The sequence below is a fragment of the Populus euphratica genome, unplaced genomic scaffold (genome assembly GCF_000495115.2).
Source record: "Populus euphratica unplaced genomic scaffold, PopEup_1.0 scaffold30.1, whole genome shotgun sequence".
Taxonomy (NCBI): domain Eukaryota; kingdom Viridiplantae; phylum Streptophyta; class Magnoliopsida; order Malpighiales; family Salicaceae; genus Populus; species Populus euphratica.
The window spans coordinates 199,787-219,213 of record NW_011499869.1 but is presented as its reverse complement, the minus strand read 5'-3'; the positions used below and the strand labels follow the sequence as shown (position 1 = coordinate 219,213).

General features: G+C 33.7%; 3 protein-coding genes across 4 annotated transcripts; 2 read left to right on the top strand and 1 right to left on the bottom strand.

Annotated features, from left to right (window-relative positions):
• Nucleotides 1–1,995: 1,995 nt before the first annotated feature.
• On the bottom strand, nucleotides 1,996–6,769 carry LOC105126746 (alpha/beta-Hydrolases superfamily protein). Of its 2 annotated transcripts, XM_011027707.1 has the most exons (8): nucleotides 6,517–6,768; nucleotides 6,163–6,438; nucleotides 5,827–6,026; nucleotides 5,373–5,723; nucleotides 5,048–5,248; nucleotides 4,818–4,888; nucleotides 3,847–3,986; nucleotides 1,996–2,471 (listed from the first exon to the last, which is right to left on the bottom strand). In XM_011027707.1, exons 1-8 carry the CDS (start codon nucleotides 6,554–6,556, stop codon nucleotides 2,113–2,115), a joined length of 1,638 nt encoding a protein of 545 aa, XP_011026009.1. In that variant the 5' UTR covers nucleotides 6,557–6,768; the 3' UTR covers nucleotides 1,996–2,112. The 2 variants fall into 2 exon arrangements, with proteins under 2 accessions (XP_011026009.1, XP_011026010.1); XM_011027708.1 differs by lacking the exon at nucleotides 5,048–5,248 and having other exon boundaries at nucleotides 6,517–6,769.
• A 4,110-nt stretch (nucleotides 6,770–10,879) lies between these two features.
• LOC105126744 (uncharacterized) lies at nucleotides 10,880–13,733 on the top strand. Its single transcript, XM_011027705.1, has 5 exons — nucleotides 10,880–11,056; nucleotides 11,856–11,970; nucleotides 12,694–12,783; nucleotides 12,900–12,998; nucleotides 13,109–13,733. The coding sequence occupies exons 1-5, from the start codon at nucleotides 10,989–10,991 to the stop codon at nucleotides 13,208–13,210; spliced, it is 474 nt and encodes a 157-aa protein (XP_011026007.1). The 5' UTR covers nucleotides 10,880–10,988; the 3' UTR covers nucleotides 13,211–13,733.
• A 1,509-nt stretch (nucleotides 13,734–15,242) lies between these two features.
• Nucleotides 15,243–17,421, top strand: LOC105126745 (1-aminocyclopropane-1-carboxylate oxidase homolog 12-like). The gene is made up of 3 exons (XM_011027706.1): nucleotides 15,243–16,217; nucleotides 16,317–16,638; nucleotides 16,976–17,421. The coding sequence occupies exons 1-3, from the start codon at nucleotides 15,670–15,672 to the stop codon at nucleotides 17,228–17,230; spliced, it is 1,125 nt and encodes a 374-aa protein (XP_011026008.1). The 5' UTR covers nucleotides 15,243–15,669; the 3' UTR covers nucleotides 17,231–17,421.
• Nucleotides 17,422–19,427: the final 2,006 nt, after the last annotated feature.

Below are 19,427 nucleotides of genomic sequence, written 5' to 3'. Positions count from 1 at the left end.
GTTTTAAATTAAATTAAATTAGAGTTTATCCAATATGATGTGGTCAACTATATTAAAATGTATTTTAAAAATTAAAATAATATTATTTTAATTTTAAAAAATATTATTATTTTAAATTAATCTGAATCTTTCCGGTACACAATAACTAATTTAATAACTTTACTTGCTATACACGCATGCACATGTATAATAAACAACAGTGACGGTTTTGTTTTAACGGTGAGGGATGGTATTCGTATTCACGTTAGATTTCATTATTATTATTATATGGCTTTGAATAGTACCAATGACCAAAGTTATTATTAAAAGAAGAAAGAGAATTTGCACGCACGTGCAACCTTAGCGTTTGATTGTAACGGAAGAACATGTCCTTACATCTAACGTTACTGCCTTTTTATTTGTATGTCCTTACCATGTTCTGTTATTTATATTGGCCACAATTTTCTAACCATACCATATCATAAATGTGTATTTTGGGTTTCGGGTCGGCCTGGCTGCGATTAGAAATGCTTTTATTTTAACTACAGTTTAAAAATTTAGATCTTTTTTTAATTTTTTTAAATCATAACTATAAAAACTATTATAATCTTAAACATGAATTTAAATACCATTTGATAATCTAGCCAACAGTTTATTTGGTGTTTTGTTAGTTTTTGTGGTGTAATTTTTAAAAAATAAATAGGTTTTTTTAAAAAAATGTTGTTTTTTTTAAATAAATAGATTTTTTTAAAAAATATATTTGATTAAAATTATCTTGAATGAAGTTTTTACATGCAACATAAATTAAAATATATATTATTTTAGCTACATATTTAAAACACAATTACACGTGAATTACAATATAAAAGAAAAAATTTATTTGACTAATAAAAAAATATTTAATATAATTAGATAAAAAACAAAAGCTGTCAAGATATAAAACGCAATTACATGTAAAATAATATAAAAGACAATTTATTTGACTAATGAAATTTTTTTTATTAGATATAAAATAAGAACTACCACATAAGTGTCTTGTTAGCTTCAAGCAAAGTTGATCCATAAACAGTTTGTTCGACTATTGGGCTTAAAAATGACCGAGTATGATAAGTGACGGCCTATGCAAGGCCCTCTTAGTTAGTTTAAAATGGGGCTCAACGTAAGAGAAATTAGAAAAGGAAAAGGAGAAGCCCATAAAGAGCTATAAATTGGGTTGACCCAAAAGTTTCCGAGGTTGCTAAAGCTATTATCCATAAACAGTTTGTTCGGCTTCTTCAAAACATGAAGACCAAAAAACAGAGGGGAGGGGGCTAGAAGAGATCGTCCTGGGGTGGTCAAGTTCGAAGGTGGATCATTGTTATTCACTTGGCCTGTGCTGAGAATAAAAGAGAACGACCACCCTTGAAAACAAGTATAACAATACTAGTAGATGATCAGTAATAAAAGCTTGAGACGAAAATATTTATTTATTTATTTATAATTTTAGATTCAAATAGTGTGATTGTTAATATTAATGTTCACTAAAAATTTATTTAATCAATAATTTCAAGATTCGTGAGCATTGCATATGAATCAAAAAAATATATATATAGCTATAATAATAATATTGAAGATATAACTTAATTAGTTAAGTTCTATGTTAACTTTCCAGAAATCACCAATTCTAATCCCACGATTTTAGAACTACCGGAGAACTTTCTAGAAGTCACTAATTTTAATCCCATAAATTTTAGAACTACCAGAGACTTTCATGATCGTTAATTTTAGAACCTCAAAAGATTGGTCAAAATATACATAAATTAGCTTGAATATCCACAGTTATCAAAAAATAAAAAATAAAATTAGCAGTTAATAGCTCCCAGAAGAAAACAAGTGCAGGATTCAGAGAGACATCTGGTGGCTCAGAGGAGATTGTCACAGGCAAATGGTTTCCCGTTCTATTTGGGAAGAGTTAAGGATTTAGTCCCTGTCAGTCCATGAATGCTCAAGAGAATAACCCATAAGTGAATGCAACTCTTGAGAAAAACAAGCTTTAAATTCTCAAAATTGCCTCTATGATTATGCAGATCTAAAATTAACTTTTGATTGACAACATTTATTTATTTTTATTACACGACGTTATTGCAACATTAATTATTTGAAAATGCTTTCATTATTGGTACCAGACAAACCTTTAAGCACATCTCTGAGAGCATAGTAATGGCTATCACATTTGTGGTCAGAAATGATGTTGCCGGGGAGGACTATCCTCTGGAAATGTTCACCTGGATGCCTCTTCCAGAGCGTGAAAAGCTCCATGCCTCTGCCACTGATAGTGTGAGCATCAGTGTTGATGTCCCTCTTTAGATAGTAAACACTCCCAGGAACAAACAACTCCTTTGGCAATGCATTGGCATTTCGTTCCTTTTCAGGGATAACAGCATTCTCTGTAGTAGCTTTGGAAGTTGAAGGTGCTGCAGGGATAGCGAGGGATTCTCTTGTGACGGAACCATCTGTCGAAAAGAGAAGCAAAAGTCAGCAACTTTATAGGGAGGGAGGTGAGAATAAAATGTATGGGATCATGAAATTATCTCAATTGTTATGGATTAAAATATTCTTGTAGCTAAAGGGATGACAAGAGAAGCTCATTCATGTGTTCTTTCACATGGGTTCTAAAATTAAAATGAGCTCCTGGAGAATAGACAGGCTGTTCTGCATGGCTTCTCCAACAATGTTACGTTAAGACTACTACTATCAACAGCAGTGGGACACATATGAGACAGATTAAACAAAAACCGTCAAATATAAACAAAGTTCTGAAAAAAAAATAACCAACCTAGGCATCATTCTGAAATCTTGGTTCGAAATAAATCTCTGTTGAAGAATTTGAATTTATCATGGAATGCTAGTTTGTACAATAAGAAGATAGTACCAAGGAAAAGAAACTTAGGTCTTTTCATCTAATCTTGATTTTGGCAGTTTCATGCTTTTCTCTTATCAAGTGACCTTCCTCCTCCTCCTGCATACTTCTCTTCAAAACCTTCTGCATTATTCTGAAACTGTCACAACTTCTCAAGAAATCCACCCTTACTTCTATATCTGCCACTCTAAAAACCCTTATTTCTTGTCAAATAGCAACATAAATTCCCAAATTCAGCTAATACAGTACCTCTGGGTACTACAAATGATCACAGCACCCAGGCAGCTTCCAAACCCTCTTTTCTCGCTTTATTCAACTCCAAAATATTGCTTCACCGCTTAATCATTACCAATCCTCAATAACAACATAATTTTCTGCTCTTGGCATCAAATAAACCAATCAAAGAGCATTCCAAACACCTAACCAACAGCTGACAGAACTTCTTGTGTCCAGTTTCCAGGCCAAAGAGCCATAAAACAAATATTAAAATTTGAACCCTAAAAAATCTATAAAACACCAACAACTTCTTGGTTCAGTGATATGGGCCTTCAATATCCTCACTCAGTGATTGGGTTTAAGTCTTACCTCCAAGTGTTAGAACCCAACTCCATGAAGGAACTCTGAGTTTCAGTCATAACATAGGTGCAGTGATGGGCCCCCTCTAGATGTGACTGTATACTGCGGGGCAATGTGCTTTGTTGGAAGTCCAGGTAGTCTATCTGCATCCTGATTTTTGCCCACAAAGAAATCTACATGCCTCTATACCATTCTTTTAAAGTTTTACTAAATGCTAAATTCCCCAAATTCAAGCTTGAAACAAATAGACAAGGCGAACTCCTAAAACTCTGCCTAGTGTCAGAAAGATTATCAGATCATTTGATACCAACTTTAAAAATACAATTGATATCCTTCAAGAAACAAAGGTTTTCCCAACAGTCCAGAATTAGGACGGAGCAGGATGGTCTTACCAGGAGAATTTTTTTTGCTACCAAATTTAGCATAATCAGCAAGTTTCTGAGCTACATCCTGAATAGAAGTGACAACCTGTTTTGCATTTGTGACCAAACCTATCACACTCTTCCAGTCCTCCTTCTCAACCACACTCATCCTGTACAAAAAGCAAAGAATAAAGTGGATGCAAAATTGTTGCCAGAAAGGAACTTCAATATCTTAAAAGAAAACTACATGAATCAAGTAATATTGCTAAAAACAATTTGTTCATAGACTTGCGATATTCTTCTAAATTGGTACCTATGAAACTACAGATGAACAAATGAAATGCAACTGACAGTGTGGACAAGCTTTGACCCCCCAAAGACCCCATTCCTTGTGCATGTAACTTAGTAACAATTTTGGATCCCCACTATAGCCAATAATTGACAACCCTCACTTCTCATATGGTGTAGACTAAATGACAAATCAAGGGGATTTTTTTCTTTTCGAAATGATATGCTGCCAATTCAGGTTCTGTGCAGTTCTGCAAATCAACAATCCATACAGGTGAAAGATCATAAAAGTAGATTCTAGAAACGTGTTTCCCAACCCATCCCAAATATCCCCACAATAAGATTACACCTATTCTTTCATCATAAAATTGACAAGAAATGCAAAGATAGTTCAGACAACAGGGATGTATACAAATCATCATTTCATCTAACCTGAAGAGAGTAGTGATGGGATTTACTTATGCATTCAAAATTCCTAAGATGTTCCCAATGTCAACAATCTTAATTTCCAATTTTTGAACCCTAAATAATTGAATTCTGAAATGTCACAACTCCCATAACTGATAATCTAAGCAAATGGACGTGCACTTTCTGCGCACTTGCAAGATACAAGTCAAGTTCTATTCCTTCTAACTGATGCTCTAAGCTAGTCCATAGAGTGCATGTGTCTACTGCATTTTTTCCCTTCATGTTGTCAGCATAAGCATAATTACCAATCAGTTTGAAGAATTTCATTTCTCAGTCTTTCCAGAGAAGCTGCACTTAATCTAGGTATTATGTCATCCTGCAAAAAAACGAAATTGAGAAACACTAACATATGAAAATAAGAGAACATTAAAATCAAGGAGCATGAAACTGAAACATCCTTTATCCTCTTTTCTAGGAAGGGAAAAGGCTTTGTGTGAAGAACACCAATGACAGAGAATCAAGAGCACCAGCCCACCTTCATTACTACGTTTATAACAAAATCAGAGCAACTTTCAGCAAGTTCTTTGGAGACACAGGGTGGACTTGCATAGCCAACAGCAGTAACAATGTGAGGGCTAAAACCAAGTTCCTTAGGTGACTTTTTACGGAGCATGATTGCTAGCAAAGAAGCTATTGCAGCTCCAAGAGAATGTCCCACCAACCTTAATCTAAATCCCTGTAGATCAATTAGTTTCACCATGACAGCTTTCTTAATGGGGGGAAAAAACAAGAGAAAGAAACCTGATGTAACAGTAAACTGCCCCCTAGAAAAGGGAAGGAAAGAGTTAACTTTTCACCACCTCGTATTTCTCTAAGCATTTCCTTATGGTTCCCATCTCATGACTAAGAAACCAACGAGCAGCTTCAGTTGTGCCAAAGTGGGTTGAATAGCCTTCAAAGGTGACTTCTCCATCACTCGAGGAAACAATATCGGTTATAAGGTCGTAGACAGTATGAGTTCCACGAATTCCAAGAATTACTAGTTTCTTTCTAGGATCAATGGCAATGTAATATCCAGGCCTCATCACACTAGAATTTTTGACAAACTTAAGAACATTGTTTTCACGGATCATGCTATTCCTTACAAGTCCAGAAGGGCCATCCTTATAACAACCTTTTGCTAACTCAACATGATAGATAAGATCATGGACCTATATCACAAAAAAATGCCTGACATAAGTACAAGAAAGAACAGCACGTTTAACATCAAGCACACAAAATAGATTCCTCGGCAACAAAGGTTTTAGAAATTACTATCGACTCCGAAGAAACTTCAACTCCCTTGACATCCTCAAAAAGATTTAATGACGCCTGACGCAGATAAATTAGATACAATCCTATCGTGAGATCACTCAAACTCCAACCCTCAATGGCAATCTTGCTCCGCTGAATGCTAGCAATTATTTCCGAAACCGATCGAGTAGTCGCTGGAATTTTATTTCCAACCCCATTCCCTAAAAAAAAAAAAATTCAATGACCCTCAACTCCCAAAATCTACATCAATTTTTTTTCTTAAAAAAAAAACTTTTTTCCTATTATTATTACAACAGAAAATCATATCTAAATTAAAGTGTTAATTAACTAACAGACCTGTAGAGAGAGCCCACCTGCATAACTGGAGAGCAGGTTCAAGAGCTTTTGTAAGCCAAGCAAGCTCTATTTTCCCCTTATTATCACTCAAATCGTCATCACCAGAGCTGTAATTGCTAAGTTCACCTCCAGATTTATTATTAGTCTTTGAAGAAGAAGGAGAAGATACTTGAGCTGATTTTTCTGATTTAGACATTTCTGATTGGCTCCTGTTTATAACACCATACAGAAACTTCCTGCATGTTTGTTGCCTTTTCAATAAGTTATTGCTACAGTCTGTCAATTGACAAAAACAAATTGTTAAATTTCAGTAATTCGAAAAAAATAGAGAGACGGGGTTCAGTTGTAACGTACACATGTCGTGGAAGAGGAGTTTTAGGTATCGGTTTGCCATTCTTGCGGCGGCGGCGGTCAGGGCATGATATAGGCAGTTTGATTGTGACACGAGGCACGTTATTAACTGAAGATTGCTAACTGTGTGACGGCCAAAGCTCGATTTGGATATGACAAAGCAAGCGGTGCGGAAGCAGCTGGAAGAGAAGTGGAAGATGTACGGAAGCTAGCGTGTTCGGTTTTTGAAAAGAGAGATGGTTGGTTTTGCTATTATGATACGGATAGGAGGGTGTTATGGTCACTAAAGAAATTAATCAGATGGGCTTAGTTACTGTGGGTCTGCTAGTCTTATGGGCTGTGGGCTTCACCTTAGATTGACGGCCTAAAATGACAGCCTGGCAGACCCTGATCTCTCTTCTCTCTATAAATGACTCTCTTTAAGGTTTAGGGTTTGCTTCAATCCACAACCCTCTTCCACATTATAAATTCTCGCCGCTTTCCCTTTCACACTTGCTCTCATCTCAAAACAGAATTCACCTTCCCAACAGTGTTCTTGACACTGTAATCACAATTTGGTGAAGTAAATAGGAATGCAATAGCAATTTTTTTTTTTCCCGTATGATTTGGTGGAGGAGAATGAGATGATGATTATGATATGTTTCCCTATTGGTTTGATTGCCGTGATGATGGCGTCGACTTTGTATTAGCTCTATCTGATCATTCTCTTCCACATCTCTGCTTTATATCAATTGATTTTTTATTTTTATTTTAGATTCTACATGGGGGTTCTTAAGAGAATGAAATGATGATTATTTGTTTCCCTATTGGTTTGATCTTGCCGCAATGATGGCATCATTGTATTAGCTCTATCTGATCATTCTCTCGGCAATTTCATTGTTCCTCTTCATTTGGCTTTTACAGTTTGATAAAATCTAATATCTATTTATTGTATGGATATTTGGTGATACTCCATATGTTATGTTTGGGTCATTTAATTGCAAATTTGGAAAATTCATGCATGTTCCGTTGCTTACTTAGCTCGTCGTAATTCGGCAAGGGACTGTTCCGTAAATCCGTTCTATAATATAAATGTTCAAGGCAGCAGAAATAAATCAATGTGCTTTCATCATTGTTTACTGAACAATTTTGTAAGTGTTGCTTTAGCTATCTGGGTCTGCGGGAGATTACATGAAATATGATATTCGAGCCTATATATATCAGTTCTGATATGATGTTGTTCTTGTTGCCAGTTTTTCAATTGAATTAGACGTTGATTAACTTCCATGGACGGGGTTATAAACACCGACGAAGCAAGGATTTTGAACTTGATGGTAACATTCCAGAAAAATGCTGAAACCTAACCCGCTTAATAACTACCATGGAAGGTTTTCGCGTGCTCTAACCCACTTAATTAAGTTTGTGGTTTGATGCCTTGTGAAGATTGGGAAGATCTTGGGGTTGATTCTTCGTTTAGTTACTACTGGCTAGTTATTTTCCTGGACAATGTTTAAATTGATTAATTATGCTCAATGGCATGATTTCAAGCTTCGTTATAAGAAATGGAGAGAACACATTCTATTCGCTGTTAAAGAAGAAATTTGAGGTGAGGGTGTAGCTGTATGATATGAATATTATAAATTAAAAAATTTATGAAATGAATATTATTTGTCAAATCTGGTCATGTGTTATATGCTTAAATTGCATATTACATGTTTTTTTTATGTATTTTTAAATAAAAAATACTTTGATTATTTCAGCTTACAACAATGAAAAAGAATTGTGTTTCATTTTTAACGATTTGTAGCATGTTACCATGTCTTTTAAAAAGTATTTGGTCATTTATTAGTTCGACTAGGAGCTAGTCAGTGAGATGTTGTGCCTTAAAGTTCTTGAATATGCACATATTTTAGGATAAAATAAATAAATTCTCAGTCCCCTCAATTATCAGTCAAGATAGAATTAATTTTGTAATAAGTTGTTTGTAATTAGTTTCGTGTATAAATATGAATATTTAAACATTTTACACATGGATTGATAGTACTTCCATTGTTTTTTTAAAAAGATATATTTTTAAATGAGTATTACAAATTAAAAAACTTGTTTCTTTTCACCAATTGGTTTAATCTCAACATGTTCACCACTTCAAAATGATCTTTGAATCTCACCTTTACTTCGTGCTTCTCAGACTTTTCGGCATGTTTAGTGACCTCAAGTTACTCCTAAAAATGTTGATAATTGCGACTTAGCTGTTTTTTTTTTTAAAAAAAAAAAACTATATAACTAGAGCAGTTGATTCACCATTAAGAACATTTGTTGCTAAAGCCAAAATTCTATGGGTGTATGATTCGGGAATAAGAACTTTTTTCACCTTTTTTTTCTTTATTATCAACTAAAACAATAGGTGCCTCAAGTTGCTTCTCCTCTACCTTGAAAGCTTTGGATTCGAGTTCTATTTTTAAAGGTACATGTGCATAATTCACACTATCTTTATGAACTTTATAGAAATTAATTCTACCTAAGTATGTAGTATTTACATATACCACTAAAAACCGCTGAATATTAAACTACATGCATCCAGATATGCTATTATATCACAATAATCTGATTTTATATGGTTTGAGATGTGCTTCTAATTGCAATTTTACATTTTTAGAAATATGTTTACCGATGATATTTTTACAAATACCGTTATCAATAATAAAATCAAACATATTATTTTTTATATTACATCGGCATAAAATAAGTTGTTTCGCTGTGAATCCACAACAATTTTTGATATTGTTAACAATTTTATAATCAAGTATGTTTGTCTTTTATCATTATTATCTTCTTCGTCATCTCCATTAAGTTTGCGCAAATTGTGTTTGTTATCATAAGATTCTAGCTTATAGTGAACTTTAATTACCGTAGTGTTCTATCTTCGTCTAATACAGCCCTAGGATCCCCATCAAATTTGTCCTCACCAATACCCTTTATAGAGACACTTGGTTATCTAAGTGGATTTTTCAAGAATAGATATGGGGTTAGACTTGCCATGATGCAAGTGTCCAAGCAAGTCCTTCTCTTTTTTCACGAACCTTCTCCATGCCTACCCAACATAATTGATCCACTTGTTCGGCTAAGTCTTCTATGGTATCCTCTTGTTGATCAGATTTATGTGGTAGGGTTTTTCATGTTGCCTTTCGAGCCCTTACAATGCCTACGATGGCTTTCACTTCTGCATTGCTTTTCGAGCCCTTACAGTGCCTTCGATGGCTTTCACTCCTGCATTGCGGAATGAATTGTTACTATCTTCGTCCATTCAATAAACCAACTTGTTCTAATACCAATTAATCTTGCGTATAGCATGGATAGAAGTTAAGGTATGCCTTGAGCTTACTTGTCCGTTGCAGAGAAGTTTAGAGAAACTCTACAGTGTTTTATAAAATTTAAGCAATGGTTTGAATGTGAATCTCAAAATAAAACAAATATTTTTATTTATATTAGCTCTAGATCTAGAAAAAGATTGAATGCTAAAACTAAAATACTTTATAAAAAACGATTCATAATTAAAATTTATCTAACTAATAAAATACAATCAACATTAGAATTTCTAAAATAAACAAATCCTTGTAAATCTCAACAATTAAATAAATATTACAATAAAAATAATAAATATTATCCTGCGTCAAAATATTATCTTGGGTGAAGTTATACAATAATAATAACAATAATGATAATAATAATAATAAAATAACAATTTAATTCAAGTATCACACTAAAAAAAATGATATTTTTTTAAAAAAATTTTCAAACCCAAAAACTTCAAATTAACAGGAATCTTTTATGAAAAAACAATTACAATAAAAAAATAACGAACCAAATACTATTTTAAATAAAGAGGTTGTTTTATATTCTTAATTAAAACGTAACCTTAATCCAATTTGTTTTTAAGAAATCAATTTTTGATTTATTGATTTAACTTATAAAATGCTCATTCTTTAAAAAACATTCTCAAAGTCATTTAAACATTACATGAAAATTTCAAAATTGAAAATTTGATAGAGCCTCTTAATGTTTAATAAATTAAGAATTATTTTTAATCTAAAATTATTTTAAAATCACTCCAATCTATTTTAAGTTACAAAATAGATTAATTTATGCAATATTTTTTAAAATCTCGAGGGTTATTGTATTAATTTACCCTGCATAAAAAGTAACCTTAAGAATCTCCGGATCAAATCTCCTTCTTACCCTTCCTTCACGTCGAACTCGGAGACAACGACCCGTTTAACTCGTAAATATAAACAAATCCAATGGCATGTCTTACAATGAAAGATCCCCTTGATATTTACCTTTTTGAATATTTTTCTTGATATATTAATTATTTATTTCTCTAAAAAATAAAAAAAAATATCCCTCAAGTCTCTCTTTGCCTGTCCTGAAGCAAAGCAAAGACAGAGAGATTCACTGCGTCTCTTACTCTGTCCCTCTCCCTGACAACAAAGCACCAAATGGCTTTCACTTCATTTCTTGGACGAGTCCTCTTTGCCTCTGTTTTCATACTCTCCGCTTACCAAGAGTAACTCTCTTTTCCTTTCCATTTTTGTACATTCTTGATAAATTTTCTGCTCTACTCATCATCATCATCAATTCGATTTGGATCTGTTTAGCCTTAGGTTTTAAATCTAACACTAAACAGATAGATCTGCACTTTCATTACCTCTTAAACTTCTTTTGTAATTTTAGTAGTTTGCAGCTAACTAAGAAACTTAATTTGAATTACTAATGAGTTGAAGCATTTATATGTAACTTATTTGAATTAATAATTTTTTTCTTTTTGTTTACTAAATTAGTGAAGGCAAAAGTTACGTGGTCTTTGGATTTATTAGTAAATGCATCAAAAAATAAAATCATTGCTGAAATCATGACCAGAATAGAATTGAGGCTTTGGGTGGATGCAAATTAGTTTATGCATTTGCCCTGTCTCTTTATTTTTCTTGTGCGGGTCAACATTTTGTGCTAGCCAACTTACTTTTATGGAGACACGGCATAAGTTGGATATTGACAAGATTTGTTATTTGGCTAGGCATTAGTTTTCTGGTAAGAATTTTATTCTTTTCTTTTATGATGCAAGATTGAGAAATTTAATTACAGTTTTCTTGGATATGTTGATTTGAAGAACCAGCACTAAGCTTTTGATTCTTTGAATGTGGCATTGTATCTTCCTTTTGTTTGGGAAAAAAATTTATAACAAAGCATTTGATGCTGTTGAAGCAGTTCCTATCTTTTGTTTGTGAAATGATTGGTACCTCATTTTCTTGTTTTTGGTAAAAGGATTCTTCGGATGATATTTTGTTATAATCTTTCCTCGATTTCAGGTTCCATGAATTTGGGGTTGATGGAGGACCGGCTGCGAAGGCACTGAAACCAAAGTTTGGTGTGTTTACCAGTCATGTGCAATCTCATGCTGGCATACAAGTACCAGAAATTGAAGTGAGGATCTCTGATATGCACATGCCATTGAAAGATTTGAGAGAAAGATAATAGGTGTATTAGCAAGATAACAGATTTTGAAAAATAAAAATCGAAACGAGAGGCTGAGACTTATCTTGAAGTTTAGTGTTTAATTATTGTTTTTCTCTTCTATTTTGTGAGCTTTCTTTTGTTATGGCAATGGGTCAGTTGGCATCTTGATTTCAAGGTGGAATATCATGAGCATGCTCTATGGTGAAGCAGAGCTTCTCTGTCACAACACACCATATGAAAAAACCCTGCTTATTAGAACACAAAAACTTTGCTTGTTAGAACATTTTGGTGGTATTTCAAGCAAGTTCAAAATCAAGGTTGTAAAGAGAGCTGTAAAAATAACTAATACTAAATTCTTAGCATACCTCCTGTGTGTTTGCATGCACACATCTCAAACTGGTCTAGTGATTGGAAGGCAATGATTAAATGGCTTAAATTAATGGTGACCTGTTGAATTCTTAGGACTGTTTTACATTATCGAAGAATGGGCGTCCATTTTGGCACTCTGGAAAGTCATTATATACTGGATACCTGAGGAATAGGACTTGTACGGGCAACCTGTGTAGCCATGAAAAGATACACACCCATGATTAATGATTTTTACTTGCAACTAGAATGTCCCACACTCCCAGTTTGTATCTGTATATCGATTAATTGTTTTGTAATCTTAATTGATATATTTATATGCAGATCAAACATTTAGTCAGCGCTGCTATATTTCTCAAGGGCATTGGAGGCATCCTTTTTATCATTGGCAGCTCTCTTGGAGCCTACCTGCTGGTTGGTACAAGAAACATGCTCTGTATTTGACTTTTTGGTTTTCTTATGGTTATAGATATTAGAAATGGTGTATCACATACTCTTGTAGTGAATATTGAGGTCCTTTCTTGTTCCAGATTATACATCAGCTGATTGCAATTCCAATCCTATATGATTTCTACAACTATGAAAGTGAGGAGAAAGAGTTTAATCAACTTTTCATCAAATTTACACAGGTTAGATTTAGCTGATTCTACAATGTTTCTGTTCTGTATGATAGTCAATATTGTTTTGCTTTCTGCATGGTTTTAACAGTTTTAAATTACTTTTCATTCATTCTATGTAGAATATGGCTCTCTATGGAGCACTACTGTTTTTCATTGGGATGAAGAACTCATTTCCCAGGAGACAGCACAAGAAGAAGGTTCCTAAAACTAAAACTGGTTAGAAACAATTGGCTATCAGTTGGTAGGTATCTCTTTTTCAGTAAGGAGCTAATAGGAGCTATCGTTGTTTTGTTCATTAAACATTATGTACTTTACCAAGATCCTCCATGTATGTTTTAAGAGGCTTCTTATCTATTTATTTTACAAAAAAAAGAACCTGTGTGGTGTTTTTCTCCCTTGTATTTCATGGGGATATGTTTTTTTATGCTTTTCCTTTTTAAGTTGTTCCTAGTATGATATTTAGAGGTGTTTATATACCATATCGAAGGAGGTCATGGACCGGTCTATGTTTGATGAGGTCAAACGTGCATGAGTTAGCCCGTGGTCCATGATAGTACTGGTCCCTGTGTGACATGATAATAACTCCAGCTATTTATTGAAAGAAAGGACTATGAGATAAGACAAAAGACGTACAAGATATCGCTGGAGCCATATGAATGGGACTTGATTCTTATTTTCATGAATTTCTCCTCCATGTTATTCCAGCGTTTATTTAGTGGCTTCTGAAGAAGATTGTTATTTTTACTTCTTGGCCTGACTTGGGTTATTTTATTTTTTTGAATAGTGAAAGAATAGCTGTGGAAAAGGTTAGTAGTTTTGAGTATGATAAGTGTCACTGCAATCGACTTCTAAGGTCACAGTTGTTAGTATAATCATCTCCTGTAGTTAGATACACTGACATCCATTACAAACTACATGTTAACTGTTCAGATCTCTTTGGGCTTTGGAATTTTGGGCGATTATCACTCATTGTGGCCGACTTTTTTCTTGGTGTTGGTTTTGAAATGCATTGCTCGCCGTGTCATGTTGATAAGAAAGGGTCAATTTGCTGAAAAAGTACCCTTCCTGTGTTCCTCATGGATGGCTGGTTAGGTTGATAAGAAAAGTCTCCTTTTAATAATGCCTTGTATGTTAGAGCAGCCTCCCCCCAATAATTTGCATCGAATGAATGCTACCTTCGTGCTGCTGCGATTTTCGACATGGCAAAATGTTTGTCCCAATTCTCCATCCCTATATTGTCAGAGCTCATCAAATCTTTTCGAAATCCTTTGTTTGGTTTTTAATAGGATTTGTCAGCAATAATTTAGCTCCAATGGAAAACGCGTGCTCAGGCAGCGTTTTATGACTAGCTGCTACGTATATGCTTGATAATTGATGTGTAAATCTGGTATGTACTGTAAACTGGAATCTGCAAAAAAGATGTGAAAAGTGGTCCATGCTTCATCATAAGGTCATTTTCCCATTGCAAATTGCAATGCTTTTCTTGAATGGTGTTTTGGAGTGTGGTTTAACCTTGCTTTTTTAAAAAAAATATTGATTTTTTTTTTGTATTTTTAGATTTTTTTAAAGTGTTGATGTTAAAAATAAATTTTAAAAAATAAAATAAAAATTATTTTAATAAATTTTTAAGTAAAAAATATATTAAAAATTAATTTTTATTATTATAAGTACCGTTTTATATTGTGGTGGCGGTATCTAACTTTTTAAAATGTTTTTTTTTATATAAATTTATTAAAATAATAATTTTTTAATTTTTTAAAAACATTATTTTTAATATCAATATATCAAAACAGTCCAAAATATCTAAAAAATCATTAAAAAAATATTTTTCAACTATAAAAATAAATAAATTCTTATAGCCTGATCAGCTTTGTGGTTGTCTATGGTTAAACCTTATCTATCACATATCTACATGGCCCCATTAAAAATATCTACATGCGTCCTATTAAGATTTTTTTTCTGAGACATGTAAAACTATAAAAGCTGTCATAATACAAAATACTTGCTTAACACTGAGTTATATGCCATGAATATGCTGAAGATTACAGGATTTGTTATTCGCATTCTTTGCACACGGCACGTTTATTGAAATCTAATCTTGAGGAGGTTGCCCTCAGGTGTTAGGAGAGGTGGTGTGGAGCTGGGCATACCTAGATTTTGATTTATACAAAGAAATTTGCTCCCAAGCTTGCCATGTTTTGGGAGGTCTACAACTGATTTTTTGTTTTCCCTTCTTTTTGGTATAGGTTTCCCAGGAGCTGAATGCATTGAGTGTTTTAAGTAATTTCATCACATTATCCTGGCTTTAACATGAAAATCCTAGCTCTGACCGAGGTTCAATTATTGGGCATGGATTTCATGTTTATTTTTGTTGAAAACTAGCAAGGGCAGATATTCCAAAGAAAGATGCATAGCTATCGGCATTTTGAGGGCAAGGACGTGTCTTCCTACATGTGTTGTTACTTCTCAAGAATAAAATTTCAAAAAGAAATGTCAAAAAAGGGCTATGTCTTGGTATGTAGGCCTCTTGTCACATTTGCTTGCTTACACAAACGTATCACTCTACCGTTCCCTCCATTCAGCATGAGCATCATTTTCTTTATTCTTGAATTGCCACCACTAAGTGCTCTATTTAGACGCAAGTTCCTCTCGCCAATAACCACCCATTTTTGCTCAAAACATGGAACTCCTGATTCCAGTAGCTGAAGATTCCTTTCTCCAAGATGAGTCCAGCTATGACAAGGGTAAGGCAGTGAAGGCATTTGATGAAACAAAGGCAGGTGTTAAGGGACTAGTGGACTCTGGAGTAACAAAAATCCCCAGGTTTTTTATCCACCCACCAGAGGATGTGCAAAAGTCTTCATCCGACAGTATCCATCTGGGACTTCAGGTTCCAGTTATAAACTTCGAGCACTTTGAAAGTAGCCGACGATCAGAGGTGGTCAATGAGATTCGCAAAGCGTCAGAAATATGGGGATTCTTTCAAATGGTTAACCACGGGATTCCTGTTAGTGTCTTGGATGATATGTTAGCTGGTGTGAGACGATTCCACGAGCAACACCGAGATGTGAAGATGGAGTTTTATTCACGTGACCGTAAGCAGCCAGTGAGGTTCTTCTGCAATGGCGATCTCCTTGTCAACAGGGCACCAGCAAATTGGAGGGATACAGTAGCATTTGATTTCCAAGATGGTAAACTGGACCCTGAACTCTTTCCTGAAACTTTCAGGTACTGTAAATGTGCAACATGACCCGAAACTGTCTTGTCTATAAATTCATCTCTTATAAGGAAACTTTTGCTATCGGATTGAAATAAATTGTCTTGCAGAGAAGAAGTCAGTCAATACATCAGACACATGATCCAAATGAAGAAGACACTATCTGAACTAATATCAGAGGCACTCGGCCTTCCTAGCGATTACCTCTCAAGCATAGAATGCATGGAAACTGAATCGTTAGTGTGCCACTATTACCCGGCTTGTCCCGAGCCAGACCTGACGTTGGGTGCCACCAAGCATAGAGACCCATCTTTGATGACTGTTCTCCTGCAAGACAACACGGGTGGCCTCCAAGTTCGCAACCAAACTCAATGGGTCGATGTACCTCCTTTACGGGGAGCTCTAGTAGTAAATATTGGGGACTTCATGCAGGTAAAATACTTTGTTTTTTTAACTCTTTTTTTTCTTTTCTTGCGTGGCTACATTTGCAATTGAGACAATCAGAGGCAAACTAGAAGGAACAGAAATGCTAGGGGAAAAAAACTAGTCTTGATAGGGTTCTGTAGCATTTTGAAAAGAGCAATTAATTTCCTACGAAGACTTGAACCTACCTCCATCCACATGCACGCACCCGATAATTCTTTGTCGTATAAGCACAGGCAACCCATTTAAAACCCAAAATAACTGAGAAATGAACTGATTTGTCCATTCCAAAATATAATTTGACAGTTCATTGACCTTAAATCTGCTTTCTTGCTATTGTATGTAGCTGATCACCAACGACAAGTTCAAGAGCGTGGAGCATAGGGTTCTTGTTGGGAAGGAGGGATCCCGAACATCAGTAGCATGCTTTTTCTATCCAAGCACAGCAAATAAATTTAAACCTTATGGAGCAATAAAGGAGCTTGTGTCTGATGACAATGTGCCCATGTACAGGGAAACTCATATTGCTGAGTTCCTGGCTTTCTTCAGGTCCAAAGGATTAGATGGTACTCCAACCCTTTGTCATTTCAAACTGGCATGAATAACCCCATGTCTGTTGCCTCACAAATTCGCTCAAACTTAAGTCCATCTTTTTTGTAATAACCAATCGAATTAATTTCCATAAAGATTATCTCCAATATCTTCTTTTATTTTCATCACCAGATCATTTTATGGCTATTTTTTATGGTACTTTTGGTTGACCGACAATTAAAGATGGTCAATATCTGGTTACTGTCCCTTAATCAAAGGTTTTACTGTTGAATATTAATCACAATGACTGACTGATTGTTGAACTTAACAGTGTGTTTATAAGCTAGCTGGCAAATTTTCTTTCTTTTCTTTCTCCAGAATTTAACAAAATTAAAGAATAAAACACAGGCCAGAACCCTCCAGATTTGCAGACCCTCTAACTATGACTAACAGGATTTTCCTAGCTCAAGTCCCAAAAGCTACTTAAGCTCGAAGCCCATTTTTAAACGTTCGTGTTTGAAAACCACAAAGATTTGTCAAAACTCAAACTTCTTTCTAATCATGTAAATGGAGCTGCTCAGCTGCAAATGTTTAAAAATGGTCTCGTGGTGACCAATGAGCACCAAGGGCTTGACTTGGAACAGCAGGCAGCGTGCGTGGGCCGGTGGTTTGATGGGAGACGGTGGATAATGATTCTTGAAGTTAGGGATGGTAATTCAATGAGTTGATGACATGATTGTTACCAAACTTCCATTATCGAATACTCAAGTTCTCAACGTAATCATAGTTTCGATTGTTGAAGAAAAAACTTTTGGATGTTGAGAGTGTTGTTGTACAGTTACAGAGACTTCAACAGGGAGAGATGGCGTTGTTGTGGTCGAGACTTGTTTCCTTTAAGGTTTAAGAAAACGAAGAGGAAAACTGGCCTTTTGAATTTTGTTACCATGTACTGCTGTGCTAACAGACAAAATACTGAGCCATTTACCTCTCTGTTCTTTTCATTACATCATTTTTATGGGTATTTTCTATCGTGTAGTCTCTAGTTTGACCAAAAGGATGTTTGATATTTGGCAGTGCGCGCGCGCTCTACTTTTAAAAAAATATATTAAACTCGTATTTTTTTTATAATTTTAATATAATGAAACTAAAAAAATATTTTTTTAATATTTTTTTTAATTGCATTATTTTTTGAAATACCTTACATCATAGTACAAAACAAGCATTTAGTTTGGAGTAAGCTTCGATCCCATGGTTTTTAAGGGTATAAATCTCGAACTATTGTTTTAAAAAAATATTAAAATAATCAGTGGGTTAGGTTTTAATTTTTAAAAACAAAATAAGTTTAATTTAATACAAAACCTTTTAGTTGGGTTATTTTTTATAGACTTGGACTTTGATTCATGCACTCTTTAGTTTATAATGGATATTTTTAGTTTTTAAAATTGAAAATCAAAATCAAACCAACATAATTTTTTTTAATTGTCCAATCAAAACTAGCTAAAAATCTTGAAAAATAGTTTGGATTATTTAATTGTAAATTGAGTTTTATAAATAGTCTATATGATTCTATTAATTTGTCAAGTGGTTATACGAGAGTGTGATAATAATTTTTTTCAAAGTATTTTTTGTTTATAAATATATTAAAATAATATATTTTTTATTTTAAAAATTATTTTAAATATTAATATATCAAAATGATTCAAAACATAAAAAATTAATTTTAAATAAAAAAATTATTTTTTCATAAAACGTCATTTGAAATGCAATTCCATTTAAATCTTAAATCTAAGTGATAGTGAATTGAAGATATTTTTTATTTTTTAAAAATTATTTTTAATATTAATATATTAAAATGATTCAAAATTTATAAAAAATAATTTTTTTATAAAATACTATTTAAAACACACAGTTCCACCTGAATCTTTACTCCAAGTGATAGGTAGTCCCTTTATCAAGGCTTCTTCCCTCATGATCTTAAGTTACCATTGTTATGATTTTTCTTATACAGAGGTATCTAATTTTTGTATGGTGTGTATTTTTAAGCATAATTTTTTTTCATATTTAAAATTATATTTGAATACCTGATAAACATGTGTTTAATTAAAAAAATATTTTTTAAATATTTTTTCATGATTTTGATATACTAATATAAAAAAAATTTAAAAATTATTTTATTTTATTTTTAAAAAATTGTCAAACCAAGATTTCCAACACGTTCATTAGATTTGATCAACTGCTACTGAAGATAAAAATATTTTATCTCTGAT

What these genes read in the sequence shown, in the direction of transcription:
- LOC105126746 (XM_011027707.1), bottom strand. Translation starts at nt 6,556, where the DNA reads ATGGCAAACCGATACCTAAAACTCCTCTTCCACGACATGT. An exon ending in CAGGTGGGCTCTCTCTACAG is followed by an intron (nt 6,027 to 6,162) that starts GTCTGTTAGTTA and finishes TTTTTTTTTTAG; the next exon opens with GGAATGGGGTTGGAAATAAA. An exon ending in AAGTTTCTTCGGAGTCGATA is followed by an intron (nt 5,724 to 5,826) that starts GTAATTTCTAAA and finishes TTTGTGATATAG; the next exon opens with GTCCATGATCTTATCTATCA.
- LOC105126744 (XM_011027705.1), top strand. Translation starts at nt 10,989, where the DNA reads ATGGCTTTCACTTCATTTCTTGGACGAGTCCTCTTTGCCTCTGTTTTC. An exon ending in TACAAGTACCAGAAATTGAA is followed by an intron (nt 11,971 to 12,693) that starts GTGAGGATCTCT and finishes ATTTATATGCAG; the next exon opens with ATCAAACATTTAGTCAGCGC. An exon ending in CTCTTGGAGCCTACCTGCTG is followed by an intron (nt 12,784 to 12,899) that starts GTTGGTACAAGA and finishes TTCTTGTTCCAG; the next exon opens with ATTATACATCAGCTGATTGC.
- LOC105126745 (XM_011027706.1), top strand. Translation starts at nt 15,670, where the DNA reads ATGGAACTCCTGATTCCAGTAGCTGAAGATTCCTTTCTCCAAGATGAG. An exon ending in CTCTTTCCTGAAACTTTCAG is followed by an intron (nt 16,218 to 16,316) that starts GTACTGTAAATG and finishes ATTGTCTTGCAG; the next exon opens with AGAAGAAGTCAGTCAATACA. An exon ending in ATATTGGGGACTTCATGCAG is followed by an intron (nt 16,639 to 16,975) that starts GTAAAATACTTT and finishes TATTGTATGTAG; the next exon opens with CTGATCACCAACGACAAGTT.